Below are 15,170 nucleotides of genomic sequence, written 5' to 3' on the forward strand. Positions count from 1 at the left end.
TTGCTTAGCAGAGGAGCAGAAGGGTAAGGAGAAGGAGCAAAGTTGGGAAACGAAAAAACCATACCTTCTAGAATTCTATTCACAGAATGTAAATTCCATTAACATAAAGACTTTGTCTTTTTTTTGTAAGCTGCTTGTATCCCCAGCACCTAGAACAATACTTCATAAAGGGTAAGTGCTCAATAAGTTTGCTGAATAAATAAATGTATTCAAAAATTCACTGAGCAATAACTATATGCCAAGAGGCACTGAACTTGGTGCTTTGTGACCAAAATGATAACATGGTCTCTCTTTCCTCATGCAGAGTGAAAATAAGATTTCAATTTCAAAAAGCTTAGCACAGAAAGGGCCTAGACCTAGGTATTTATCTTCAAAGATCAGAGTATACTGTAGATAAAGGGTGAAGTATAGTAGAAAGCTTTACAGATAGGAAGAATACAAGAGCCTTTGTGGCTAAGTGGGAAATAAGCAACCCAGAGAACAAGTTCCTAACTGATCAATTTAGTACTTATATGAAAAATGAAGATATTATAAGCATAAATTACATTATTCAAGAAGAAAAAGACATCTGGAAAGCTGGCTTAGCAATTGAGGCTCACTGAGATTCAAGAAACCCAACGATTCCAATCATTTTTACAAACTGCCCCAGAGTTGTGAAGGTTCGACTGACCAACTCTCTTACGTATTATTCATCGTGCTCACTGATTGGCAGATATGCTCTAAATAGACCTGCTATCCTCTCATCATTTTGCTTGCAGACTTATAGCCTTTGTTTGAGTTTTTTATAGAGTTAAAAGAAGACAACAAGACAGGTGATTTCAAAACAGTTGGCAAATTAGACCAATGCCAAAGAAAAGAAAAAGGCAGAAGGGACTTACTACCATGGAACAGACTTGGCTTCCTTCTTTCTAGCCTAACCCCTGCTGGAGCAAATAATGTTCTACCTCTCTCAGTCTAGTTACTTTCTGGTCCCCCTTGTTTACCGTTTTCTCCTCAAATTCTTCCTTCTTGCTTTACATCTATCAAATTAAGCCTTTTTGGTGATCAGAAATTTCTACTAAAGGACTAAATCCAACTATTTCAACCACTATAAAAGAGATTACTCAATTCTAAACTATCTGAACCAACTCAGATAATCACCAAAGTGAAAGAAAGTTACCTGGAAGCAAATAATATGGTAAAACCGGGTGTGTGCTTTATGTACAAAACACATTTTGAAAAATACATAAATACATTTTATTTTTTTCCCCAGGATACTGAATTAATGTAAACAAGACTATTGGTTAAAACAGTTTCTTTTTAAAATATAGAAACATACCTACTTGGCCAGTTGCTACTATGTTGATAAATCTGGGGTGCTGATTTACAGTGAGGCATAGAATATCATCATTATGTTCCTGATAAAAACTCTGAGCCCCTATAAAAAAGAATTTGAGAATTAAATTTGAAAACTTTTAAGGTATAACCATCAAATGCACTTATCCAGAGCAATAAACGACTCTGTTTAACTTATTTAATACATATTTTTTGAGCACTTAATATGTGCATATCAGCATAAGGATGAAAAAAATAACTCAAATCTTTAAAGGGATAGAGCCCTGAAACACATAAACCATGGATTACAAAGCTAAAGACATCAAGTGCCACATTAAAGATCAAAATGCTATGGGACTTCATAGCAGAAAAGGTCTTCTTATCATGAGTATATGGCACTCCTGCACTGACATGACAGATTTTGTAAATGTGAAGATGGGTGGGGAGGGATGTTCCAGGTAGAGGAATACTTTAAGGAAAAGTACAAGGGTACAAAGGCAGTAAAGTATTGGTATGCATATAAATGGCTCATTTGGCTAAAATATAAGGTCATGAAGAAGAAAAGCGAGAAATATGGTTGGAAAGGCATTTGGAACTAGAATTAAAGAGTATTTTGAATGCTAGTCTATTAAATTTCACATTTATTCTGTCTCAGTGGGGAGGTACTGAAGAATTTTAATCAAAGAAGTAACGTGATTCATCTAGTAGCAGTGACAGTGAAGAGACCTTAGCAGACTATGACCATGCAAGAGGTAATAAAGGTGGTCTTGTGCCAGTAAAACACGAGGTGGGAAATGAGGTCATGATGGTAGGCTGGATCCAGATTATAGAGGGCCATCAATCAATACTAGGTCCTCCAAAAAAGCAAAACAAAACAAATTTAACAATGACATTTAACAGACTTAATATTACTTTAAAACTTCTTCTCAAAGTGAAAGGCGCTTTATATTTTCCAGGGCTGAGAGTTCAGTTACAGGAACAAACAAGCAATTATACAAGCTGCTGGCTAAATCAGTAGATCAGACTGTAGTAGATCAAGACTTCCTACACTGTGAACATAGCAATGTATCCCCATACTGGTGAGAGCCAAATAATCAGAACTGGGGCAAATGCCTAGTCTTCCCTCTGTCCCCATCTCTGCAACCGATCATTAGAAAGGTGATTAATTAGAAATCAGAAAATTAAAAATAAAGAAAATTACAAGTATAAACATGAAACTGCATTTACACATTCATTCCTTTCCAGCTTGTCCTTTCTTATTCTCTCTAAAGAATACAGGAACCCTCAATTAAAGAAGATTTTCTCTCTAAGTAGTATTTTTTTAAATGACACAAATTGTTAAATGGAAAATCACCACTGATTTCTGTGTGATCTTGGTGAATCATTTTCTTTAGGAAATCAAAACAGAAAGATCATATTAATGATTAATATTAACCAGGTGTGGGAGACCATGACTCACATAATCCACTCTTTACCTATTCAGAGTGAAGCTGTCAGAGAAAAAGTCAAAAATGTTTGGACTAGATGATCTCTATTTTTACTTCCAATTTTCAAACTTTACGAAATTTAGAATTACACGTAATAAAACAGAATTCAAAATTAAATACTGAGTGTCACTAGTACGATTATCACATCATTGGTCATCGAATGATGCTAGAGAACTTTATTTGCTTTCAAACAATCCAATCAATTAAATAAACATCAGAAGTACCTTCTCACCTTCTTGAATCAAACAAGGTATCAGGAGTAGGGCCACAGGCAAGCAGCTTGCTTAGCTAACTTCCTTGGCTTTCCAAGGCCTCAGAAAGAACACTGGCCACCTCACTCCGACCCCATAGCAATCACTCACCCAACAAGCTAAAGTCACTAACTCTCTGAGACAACCATCCGACCATCCATTTTCATGATAAGGTAATGGGGAAATAGAATGAAGTTACAAATATTTAACTATAAAACATGGCTTCAACATACAGGAAACTGTCACTTCTAATATAGACCTCTGAGCACTCTACATTGTGAAATCCTTTTTTGCTGTCTTATACTCTCAAGACCGTAAATTTGGTTACTTGAAATATTACTAGAAAGTTATACAGTATGAAATATTTATATTCTAGACTCATGCACTTTAATTATTTATAGTTTTAACAAAGAATTTTAAGATGCTAACTAAAAAATTCTAAACTGAAAAAAAAGTAGAGGACAGAGAAGCAGAGTTTCCTACCTGTAGCAACATTGTGCAGAATTCCAACAGATGCAGCGTGATAAATTATATCATCACCATCATTTAAATAGTGAACATTATTCCTACAGTCTCTGCCTCGATAGCCAAAAACAAGCTCCAACACAAGATCCTATAACAATGATAAAACCATTATCCAATTCCTCATGTCCAAATGTTCACCATTATTTTGTTGTATACAGTACTGGTGTCTTTAGTCAAAACAGAGCATGTTTTTTTCATGTTTTACAAACTTCAAACACAAAATTAAGCTAGACATACTTCTCTACATAACCTGTTCTGGGCAGCTGAAACACACATTCCATACTTCTCTGCATAAAGTTATAAAAATGAAAAGGGATTCACAACCTGATCTCATTCCAAGAATTTCAGTTCTTATGATTTCACATGTTAAACACCAAGATCCTTCTTGTGCCCAAAAGAAGATTTTGATTTATGTTAACTGTTAATCAAAATATCTGATCTGCAAACATAACTCAGGATAAATTATGTCCAAGTGATATACTTGTAAGGATCCAAACAGTACATCAGTATCAGTGCAGAAAACTAAGCACATTCTCTCTGAAAACTCATGCCAAAGTTCTAGCAGGTAATTCTGCTACTGAAAGTGTCCATTTTCATTGTCCTTTTGAAGCTGAGTTGGCAGGGGTGAGGGAGTACAACCACCACCCTCCCACAGCCTTAAGCCCTTTTTAAAAAAAAATTATTTCACTGAGGTCACAGTGGTTTATAAGATTGTGTAAATTTCAGATGTACGTTATTATATTTCAGCTTCGTACAGACCGCATTGTGTTCACCACCAATAGTCGAGTTTTCGACCTGAATTTAGCACAGTTTGTTTGTTGCTGCTGATACTGGGATTGTGAAATGCCTGGGAGAACGTTCCTTCTTGCCCAATAATTGTGGAAGGTGTCTTTGGTTGGAAGCAGGGCCTTCTCTGAACCCTACAGTGAATACATCACATAGGATAAAAGTTTCTGATTTGATATAAGTCTTTAACTTACAAATTCAAACCACTAAGTATAAGACACTTCCAAGGTACCTATGCTTCTATAAACCATAGATCATTCACACATAGTTAGATTTAGAAGTTCTCTGAGATACAGTTCAATTCAAGGTACTATTCCTAGAAAACTAACAGAAAGACTAATAAAAATTATTTTTAAAAAACAGGATATCAATCCAAAACTCAGACTTGACAATTCAGCAATTTTTACAACCAACCAAAGAAGATCTTCAATAAGTTTATTTTCATAAAAACTAATGACAAGATTTGCGTGTTTTACAAAAAGGAACCGAATGAACTCTGGGTACATTTCAAAACATAAGTTAACACTGGGGAGTGGACTTTCCTCACCTCTATAGGTCTCTTTTTCTTGCCGACATTGTTTGTCTGGAGTTTCTCTGGCTGTGGCGGAGCCCTGCTCACGGGGGGCCTGAAACAGGGAAGTGCGAATGAAGAAAGGCATCCAGTGCTGGGTGCCTGCACTGAGCCTCCCTTGCCTGCCCTCCAGAGAGGGATGTCTGACACACCTTCACAAAAATGAACCCAATCTGTGTTCCTCACTAGACCATGCCTCTATATCTTGAAATCTTCTAAAGCAAGAAGGTGGAAAGAAAATAGTAGAACTTCTGTTCATTTTACTTTGAATTTCTTTGGTGTATGTTGCACAGTGTAAATCATATAATAGCACATTGTAATTTTTATAAAGATAATTTATACAAGATATATTATGGCTTAAAATTATGCAACTTGTAAAATTATACAAGTTAAATGGATAAAGTTTTAGTAAACCAGTTACTTCTGCTGTATGAATCCAATAATTAAGATGCTACTCATTTCAGGGATACTGATTTCAAAGGAGAAAAATGTGGAAAATGTGAATAGAGGTAAAGAACACCAAGTAACACACCTCATTAGTGGTAAATATGAAAGATGACAAAAATACAAAGTTAGGCCTCATAAAGCATAGCAAAGAGAAAGGATTACCTGGAACCTCTTTTCAGCAGCAGATAAAAAAGGGAAAAGATTACAATATAAATTTGAATTTAAAACACTAGTAAAATACTTCCTGTAATAAAATATTTTCACAAGTTTAATGCCGATAAACTATATCGCATATATTAAATACCTATTGTTTTTACTTAATATACCATATAACAAAAGGCTGAAGTTACTCCATTAATGGCAGGGAAATAAGAAACAACAAGGTGAAAAAGAAAAATAAATGCAAATTCAACATATTCTATGTCGTAAACATTAAAGCTTGCCATTCTTAGTTTTCTACAGTGCAATCTGAATTTCAAACAAAATATTTAAGCTGATCTTTGTTTTTAAGAAAGGGCAGTAAAGTGTTGACAACTAACTTAAAACGCTGGTAGCACTGGAGCTGCTATTCAGGAAACTGTCCAAGGAGCCTAAGCTCCCTCCCTCACGCCCCCCAAAGCCCCCACCCACTGTGACCCAAGACTTGTTTCCCAGTCAGCCAGTCCAACCAAGTAGGCAGAGGGAGTCACTCAGGACCATGCTGGATTTGGGATTTTGCTAGCAAAGGAAGTAACTTCTTTTAAAAAAAATTCCCCTAAATAACATAATGATCGAAACAGAATAGGAAGGGATCACAAAAGTCATCTCATCCATCTCCCCACTGAAACCAGGAATCCTCTTTCCATGTCTAGAATATCCCTTTAGAGCACCAGTGACAAGCAGTCATCTCAGCTCTGCAGGAGCACTGCTTGTGACAGGGAGGTAACGTCTCCGTAAAAGTCGTTCACACCCAAGACAGCAATTCCACCTCCACTTAGCTTTCTTCTTTTTGAAACAAGTGATTCCCAAAGCAGCGAATTACTCTTTATGTGAAGTGGCCTCTAGAACCTCCCTCATCCTGTGTCTCTTTCTAGACCACTGTAAACTGTCAGTGTTGCTTTAAAATGCAGAGACCAGTCTTGAATAAGCTACTCCTGATCTGAGGCGAGATCTGAATGTTTTATTTCTGTTAAAACAGTATAAGACTGTGTGGGCCTTTTTGGAAGTCACATCACACTCTAGACTCACATCTTTGCACACATCATCCCCTGCTTAAAATAGATAATGGATTCCTGCTGTCTGCCAAAGAAATTAAGGAGTGCCTAATATTGGAGTTTCTGCACAATCTGGTCTCAAATCTACTTTTTTCATCCTTATCTTCCAGCATTTTCCTAATGGTACCTTTTTTACTTCTAAAATAGACTAGCTTTTTCCACACTGTCCTGTTTCAGAAACTATCTGAAGACATTTTCATCTCACTAAAGAGGCTATGAAAGTACCCCCAAAGAGTCCTTTCATGCACATATCATTTTACTAAACATACAAATACCATCATTGCCCTATGTTCATGTTTTTAAATTAACGAACATATTAAAGATGCATTGAATGAAGCTAACAAGTTTATAAACAAAAAATTTTCACTGATAAATATGTGTGGTTAACAGTTTGTTTTTATGAGCCTCTGAAGCTTAAAGAAAAACTAAAACTATCTAGAGTATAGGAGTTTGTAAAAAGTCATTTGTAAAACCAATGATCATAAGGAAGACCCTCATAACACCACCCACATATTGTATTAATAAATGCAACGCTCTTGTAGGATTTTTCCTATTTTATTTTCTGGTTCTTTCTCAATAAATATAGTTCAATGTTTTATAGGGGGGAAAAATCAATACCTTAAAATACTATAAAGACCAAAAGAGAAGAGTAAATTTTTGAGTAAAATATTTTCTTCAATAAAATACTTACCTTACTACCCCCTGCCTTTGAAAGGAGCAAGAGGAAAAAAGGAAACATACATGAAAATTGACGATGAATAAAATGTAGCAGTTCCATAAACAGAATAAAGGCAACATGTTAACAGAATTCTAAGGAAATACAAAAATGCCTAAATTTTATGTCACATTGTTTTGAATATTTTTATTCAAAAATATTGGAAATTTGATTGACAATTAACTATTTTAAATATATAAGATTTGCTACAAAAATACATATAGAAAACAAAATTATTAAAGTCATTTATGAAAAAAGACACTACAAAACTATCAGCCAAGTACAGTTGTTGTCAAACTGTCATCAGAAACATTTTCTTTTTAAGTGGATCAGATATTTGACAAATATTTGTTTTAACTGCCTACAAAGTGTTTTGTTTAATATTTGATGACAATATATTTTATTTGAAATATGAAAACAATTATTTATACACACCATTTTATCTCCTCACAAATATATTCAAAGTTGGTAAAAAGAAATATCTCTTCTTTTTTTTTATCTCCTTCGATTGTTTCATTTTATGAAAATGAAGACTCCCAACTATGAACCACATTAATAAATTCTTGTGCCTCGGCATTTTCAGAAAAATATAGTATAGGTGAATCGTAAAATAATTTGAGAACAAAATGCAAAATAATTTCAAAAGTAATTTTGAAAAAGGTATAAAAAATGCAAGCTAACAGCACAGATTACAATTATGACAGTGTTAATTATTCTCTGTCAGCAGTAAAATATTTCCATCTATCATAATTTGGGTCACTTCAGCAATGAGAAGGAAATTTAACATGGCTTCAGATTAAAATTAGGTCACTTTTTCTGATATATCAAATTTATCTGATAAATGATAATACTTTTCTTAAAAAAATAATAAATGAAAAAGATTTATGGGAATGTCCAGGGTTCCTTCTTCCCTACGGTATAGATATAATTTCCTTTAAGTTTAATATTAAGCACTATATTGCAAATATTCTATTAGAAACATCTATATTTGCATACTTAAATGTATTACCCTAACCAATAAATACACAGGTAATGTTCATTACTTGGTGAATATTTAACTTCAGAAAGTGTTTCTGTATTAACCAGGGTATCTCCTCAGGTTACTCTGTATTTCCATTCCAAGGGAGGGATGTCACTGGTGAAGATCTAACATTTAAACTCTTTATATGCATTATTTCATTTAAACCTTGAAATACTCTATAAGTTAAGGATTATCAGGTTCATTTTACCTCTCAGAAAACTGAGGCTGAGAGAGAATGGATAGTTTTTCAAGGTCACACAAATGGTAAATGATACAGATGAATATTTTAACCCATTTATCTGAATCCAAAAACCATGCCCTTTGCATTGTATGATATCGCCTCCTACCAAGTCACTTCAACCTTGAATCCTGTACAAGTATTTAGATTATAGTATGGTTAGCTTTCTTAAAACTTACCTTTAATTTAATATTTTGCCTCTTTATACATGACGGCAAAATTGATTACTACTCTCTATCCCTTTCTGTAAGGTGACCGTCTATTGCTATTGTCTGAGGTGTATCCTCAGCAAATCGGGCACCTGGAAGAAGAGCTGTGGAGACATCGCGACCTCAACATTCCACCTAGAACTTTCCTGGGAACTCTGGGGTAGTCAATTCTAGAGAGTCTCTAGCTCTCCCGTTCTCCACCACCAACATGCCTCTCACCATTCCAACTTCATCCTTTTCCCTAAATCTTAAACCCAGACGTGCAAACCCAAATCCGTCTGCCAATGCCTTCTTGTGATACCACTTCTATCTAGCTGAGCACCAGTGGTCTTTGGCACCACCCTCACCAACTATAACACTCAGTTGAATTTTCCACAAATTCTGTTCAATGCGAATGAATTTGCTTTCTTTTTTAAATTCTCCCTCAAATACTCCTACTAACTTCTCATAATAAAGCTTTTCTCATCACAGCTTTCTACAGAAGAGGTCACTGCTGTTTTCTCCTCCCACTCCCTCTTTGTTCCTCACTGTTGTTTCTAGATAATTTTTTCTTTATCATTTCTTAAAACCTCTTTGCTTCTAAAACTTATGCCATTCACTGATCCATATGCCTCTTTATTGTTTTCTATCTTCCCTAATGATTTTAAAAGCATGAGGTTCACAATTTCTCTCTTGATCCGTCACCTAGTTCAGAGACTTTATTAAAATATCTTTCCTCATAAAATAGCTGTATATGTGTCCTTATTTTTGACTTACTGATTCTAGACAAAGACCAATAATTCCCATTAGACAAGCTATACTTCAACTTGCCTTTTTGGAAAGTTTTTGAAATTATGATTTTCTATCCTTGATTAAAGGCACATGGATAGAGAAGCCTTCTCAAAATTTAATCATATCTCTGTTCATGTGCTTCCTAAAAGGAACTTGGTATTAGATTCAATTTTTATTATCTCCTCCAACCCCATCACATATATTTATAAAAGTTAGCAAATAACATTCCTTTAATCATACAGACTTTATACATAGCACCATTCTCTCAACTACTTGTAAAAGACTGCATCACCACCAAAAAGCAATTAAGGACAAACTTGTTTTCTAAGAGATGCTGGGAACTGTACAACGCAAGAGTACCACTCTTTCTTAGTTTTCACAGAAATTTATTCAGTTAAGCAATAAATTCAATTTTTAACACCAAGATCTTTTTCTTCATCTAGTTTTAAACTTGATTGTTACCTCTCATCAACTGAGGGTTCTTTTTGTTGCAAATGAGGCTTGATTCCAAACATTGGGCGAATATTTGTTGATAAGGCTCTGATGGTGTAACTGATTTCATTCTCCCTTGTAACATCACTGTCATAGCCTACCATCAAAATATAAGAATTATTCTCTAAGTAATAACTTAAGACACCAAGTATGATTTTATAATTTGAATACAAGGACTTCAACAATATGAAATGTTAAATAAATTGTCACAGCCAAATTATGAAATAATATACAACCAGTAAAAATGATGTAGAAGAATATTTAATGATATGTAACAATGTTTTCAAAGTATTTCTAAGTGATAATGGCAGGCTACAAAAAGTCAGTCAATATGACACCATTTTTGTTAAAAAAATTATGCATATAAATGTGCATACCCTTATTGATATACCCCAAAACGTTAATAGAGGTTACCTCTGAGTGGTCAAATTATGGATGCTATGTTTATTTTTCATTGCAAAATGTATTTTCTATGAGCTGGTATTACTGGTATATTAGGGAAAAAAATTATTTTAAAATATGAGGTTAGATATTATAAAATTTATTTTAACAGTACTTAAGTTATGATTATCTTACATTTGTAGATGAAGAATATCTAAGTCATCAATACATGCCAGCCTGTTATTCTTGAGTCAAAAGACCAATTTTGGTGTTAAATAAACCAAAAAGACTAAAAATGCAATTATTCAAACATTATTATTGCTTAACTTCTACAGTTTAAATCAGTTGTGCTAAATTTTTTCTACGTTTTTGTTAAAATAAAATATTTTAAAACCACATACCCCCATCTTCTTCAGAATCTATATCAGATTCTTCACTATCACAAGGCCTTTTTTCTCGATAGCCCTCCATTTCATTTGTCCAAACCATTAAAGACATATCTGCACCTCCTAAGGTAACCAACATGCTGTCATCATAAGTCCAGCGAACATTTGTGACATGTGTACTATGGGCCACATACCTCTTAAACTTTCCAAATTTTCCCTAAAGATAAAAAAAATTCAAACAGTCTTTCTGAGAAATTTCATTACTTGAAAACTGTGAGTTATAATTTTGAATTTGTTTCTTAATATATGATTAGAAATTAATCATTGCAAATGCAACTTATAAAAAAAAGTGAGAAAATACTGAAAGTCAGTAGAATAAAAAATAACGATTCCCAAGCCTGGTGAGAAATGGATAAAACTAGTAGTTTCACACACTGCTAGTACCATGGACAACTTCTTTTGGAAATCAACTTGGTATTTTTCATTAAAAGCACAAAAGTGTCCTGACCTTTGACTCACCAATCCCCTTTCTAGAGATCTACGCTAAAAAATGCTATGTGTGCAAAAAATATTTACCACAGTATCTACTTATAGCAGTGAAAAACTTTAAACACCTTAAATGTTCAATAAAGTTGTAGTTAATTACAGTGTACATCTATGGAATAGTACCTATCTATTACAAAAAATGGCTACTGTTGTTGGAAATAGACAAAATAACTTAGAAAGTCAGAATATAAATGCCTATGCACAGCATGGCCATGTTAACAAAAGTAATTATCAACCATTTTGGTATATACCCATGAAAATATGTTTTATCGTAATTCATTAGTGTTTCTGTTTATAAGTGCTACATATGGGAATGTATTTTTCTTTTAAATATCAAGAAAAATCCACATTATAGATACTGGCAACTTTTAAATCTAGAACATTAGCATTATCAAGTTACGTAAGTAAATCTCAGATCAATGTATCATAAGCAGGTTTTAGATGGACATCTTTTCAAGAGTGTTAAAATGAGGAATGCCTTAAATATATGAAATATAGGGATAGCTAAATCAGTGAATTCTCTGGGAATGAAGATTCAATAAAAGTTAGCTGAAATAGGAGGAGGATCTGTCAACAAAACACTGCAAGAAGGTAGCTTCCCTAAGATTTTGCGGTTCTTGCTACAGTAAGGTGAAGAAGGAATCTGTAGCTCAATACCCTAGAGTCTATTCTTAGGGCATCTCTACCATCAGAATGCTAGAAGTGAAGTTTCTGACGAATAAGTGTTTTATTGGAACACATTCTTATCAACTAAAGTTCTACCATTTAAGTGTACCTAAAATAGGGATCTGCGAAATATTTTCTTGTGCATTTGAGTTTGCTATATGAGTTTTTAAACTTGCATTTTCATTTCAATGCTGAGCTTAGAATATGAATATGAGCAGTTACTTGAGACCATCATGAACTGAATATCATAATATGATTTCAATGCTCTATTTCCAATTTATGTTTATGTTCATGTTGGTGCCACATTATAACATATATCTGAATTTGTGACAATTAAGAAATAAATGCATCTGGACTTGATAACGTGAATTTCATTTTTGTGCTAAGTGAAAGCCTGATGTTTCCCAGTAGTCTGAATAGAGGAAAGCAAGAAGAGAACTGAGTAATCACACAGTGGCAGAGGCATGTAGTACTCCAAAGAATCTGGACAGTTTGGTTTTAGCAAAATAACATCATTCATCACATTAAATCAATGTTGTTTATGTTAATTTTATAGGTGTTGCACTTATAATATCTTGTATTTAATTGCTTAAAACATTTTAAACTTATAAAGCTGTAAATATAAAGTTTATATTTACTGTTAATAGTATATATTTAATCAGAAGAATATTAAAATTAAGTTAATATTGGAGACAAAAGGCAGGTTTCCTCTAAAATGGATTATTTATATTATTCAATATTGAGAAACTGCACAATTTAATATATAATTTAAGGCACAGGATCACAAATTATAATAATTCTTCTAGATAAAAGCTATAAATATGATGTCAAGAACAGGAAACACAATTCTGAACCTTTCATATTATATTACATATGTAATAGTAATATTACAACAACGAAATGCTAGGAAAGGGAATTACCCTAACCATTTTCATAATTATGATCATTAGGAGAGTTAAAGAAAAACACATACTTTAGCAGGATATCTAAATAACTTCACAAATCCCAAATCATCCCCAGTAGCTAGGATCATTTTGTCACTGGTGAGGCAAGAGGCAGTTACATCTGTGACTTCTCCAATTACTGGCCAAATTCCCTCACAGCATAAACCAAGCACACTTGTCCATGATGCCCAACCAATTTTTTCTACCTAAAAAGGGGAAAAAAAAATGCTGTAAGTCTGTAATATCCAAACCTAAAAAATTAACAATCAAGTCTGAATATTTTTCTTTGTAATTAGATGTGCCACAATTAAAATTAAAAATTTAATTAAAAAAGTTATTAGTTGTCTTGGTTTTGTAGCTTCCAAAGTCCACTAGTTCCTGCAGAAAAATTTTACATAACACTATTCAATATTTACTTACTAAATATCCACTGTATGTTCTAGATGCTCAGCATACAGTGATAAGAAAGAAGACCATTTTTACTCTTAGAATAATCAAGAAACTTCTTCTTACACTTCATGTCTAAATTTCTACTAATACATTATAAACATGTTTTCCAATTAATCATTACTGGAAGTTAAGAACTTTTATTTACAGCCCTTTTCTTATTAAGCCACTTTCATGTTAAATTTGTTTAGCCTCTCTTTCTTAGCCATGTCAAAAATTCTGCTAATACTGTCAGGCACAAAACTGAACACATTTTTTTCTTTAAACAGGAATTTGCCAACAAACATTTTAGGCTTATGGGTTCCAAAAGACTTGGCAGACATGCAATACTCCAATCTTAGATGTCATGTCTCCTATTTGCTATTGTCTGCTTCTTTAAGGAAAGTATTAGAGCACAGCTAGACAAACAAGCAATTTATTCCCTTAATACAGCAGCTCTTCCTTTACTCATCTAGGTAGTCTGACCCAATAAAATAACTCGCAAAGAGAACATCAATAATTCAAATAATCTGAGAACAGGCTTCATGTGTCACCAAATGATGGAAGGTACATATCAGTTTTCTAACCACTCTTAGTCATAACAACACTACAACAGTACTATCTTCCTACCTCCACACTGGGGATGGTTTGTTTCTTCCCTCTGGGAGCCTCAAAGAATAACTGTTCTTTAGCACCAGTGTTGACCTGTAAAAGCTTTCCTTAAAAAAAATTAAAAATATATATACATATATCATCTTATGTTTATAATTTTATATTTTTATAAATTTTATTATCTTAAAAGAGACCATTCAAAACATAACATGAAAACTTGAAAGTATAAAGAAAGCAATTAATAAAAGTAAATTTTACTACCTAAAAATATAAACTTCATATGTTAAAAGAAAGAACAAAAGTAGTTAATAAAAATTACAAAAAGTCTATGAAAATAAATACTTTAGAAATGCAAATTAAAAAAGAGATGTCATTTTTCACCTAGCCCTGTCAAAAACTGAGAAAGTTTAACATATCCAGTTGCTACCATGGGTGTGAACCCTATGTTGGGCATATAACCTGATACAATTATTCTGGAAGGAAGTTTGGCACTTGAATAGTTTTCAAATGAAAATATATATATACACACACATAAAATATAAATACATATTCAGTTAGTGTGATGTTTAACTTTTACGGGAAAAATTAAGCTTAAACATAAAAACCATTTTCCTCTGCAGTCAACATATATTAAGAGCATTTGACTTTCTTAATCTCCATGTAATTAATTAAACTCATAAATTGTTTAATTTTTGTGTATGTATATACATAAAAACTATTTCTGTTGTTACGCATATCTAAAAAATCCTAGAAACAAATTTTGCAACTTTTAAAAAAAGTATTTTAACTGCATTTGGAAAAAACGTTAATTTATAATACTAGATTTATATAGATGAAGACGTGAAACAAAAATCCTTAAAAACAGAGCATTTAAAATATTTATCTTTTATCCAAATTTATTAAACACTGCCATATGCCATGCATTCTGCTAAAAAATAAAGATACACATTAAATTACGCATATTTTTAGAGAATGTATTTTATATCTAATGATGGGGAAATGACATTAAAATCCTCATTACCATTTTCCAAATTTTCAATTACTATTTATGTCAAGTTTATCTGATAAAAGGAAAACAAATGATTAAAAAAATTTTTTGGTATAGTATTTAAATTACTTTATAAATTAA

The 15,170-nt window shown here is 33.0% G+C and overlaps 1 protein-coding gene across 11 annotated transcripts in view; it reads right to left on the minus strand.

Annotated features, from left to right (window-relative positions):
- The window catches only part of EML5 (EMAP like 5), a 140,252-nt gene that overhangs the window by 25,890 nt on the left and 99,192 nt on the right, over window positions 1–15,170 (minus strand). For 8 of the 11 annotated variants that reach the window (XR_011532889.1, XR_011532890.1, XR_011532888.1 and 5 more), the window contains exons 24-30: window positions 14,060–14,148; window positions 13,033–13,209; window positions 10,863–11,064; window positions 10,051–10,177; window positions 4,911–4,989; window positions 3,536–3,665; window positions 1,319–1,417 (exon numbers count right to left, since the gene is read on the minus strand). Coding sequence is in view for 3 of the 11 variants with exons in the window: in XM_070593562.1 (XP_070449663.1) it covers window positions 1,319–1,417; window positions 3,536–3,665; window positions 4,911–4,989; window positions 10,051–10,177; window positions 10,863–11,064; window positions 13,033–13,209; window positions 14,060–14,148 (903 nt within the window). In the remaining 8 variants the exon portion in view is untranslated. Of the gene's footprint in view, window positions 1–1,318; window positions 1,418–3,535; window positions 3,666–4,910; window positions 4,990–10,039; window positions 10,178–10,862; window positions 11,065–13,032; window positions 13,210–14,059; window positions 14,149–15,170 lie in introns of all 11 variants that reach the window. The other 3 variants (XR_011532891.1, XR_011532892.1, XR_011532893.1) reach the window with 2 other exon arrangements.

Source organism: Equus przewalskii, chromosome 25, assembly GCF_037783145.1.
Source record: "Equus przewalskii isolate Varuska chromosome 25, EquPr2, whole genome shotgun sequence".
NCBI classification, from domain to species: domain Eukaryota; kingdom Metazoa; phylum Chordata; class Mammalia; order Perissodactyla; family Equidae; genus Equus; species Equus przewalskii.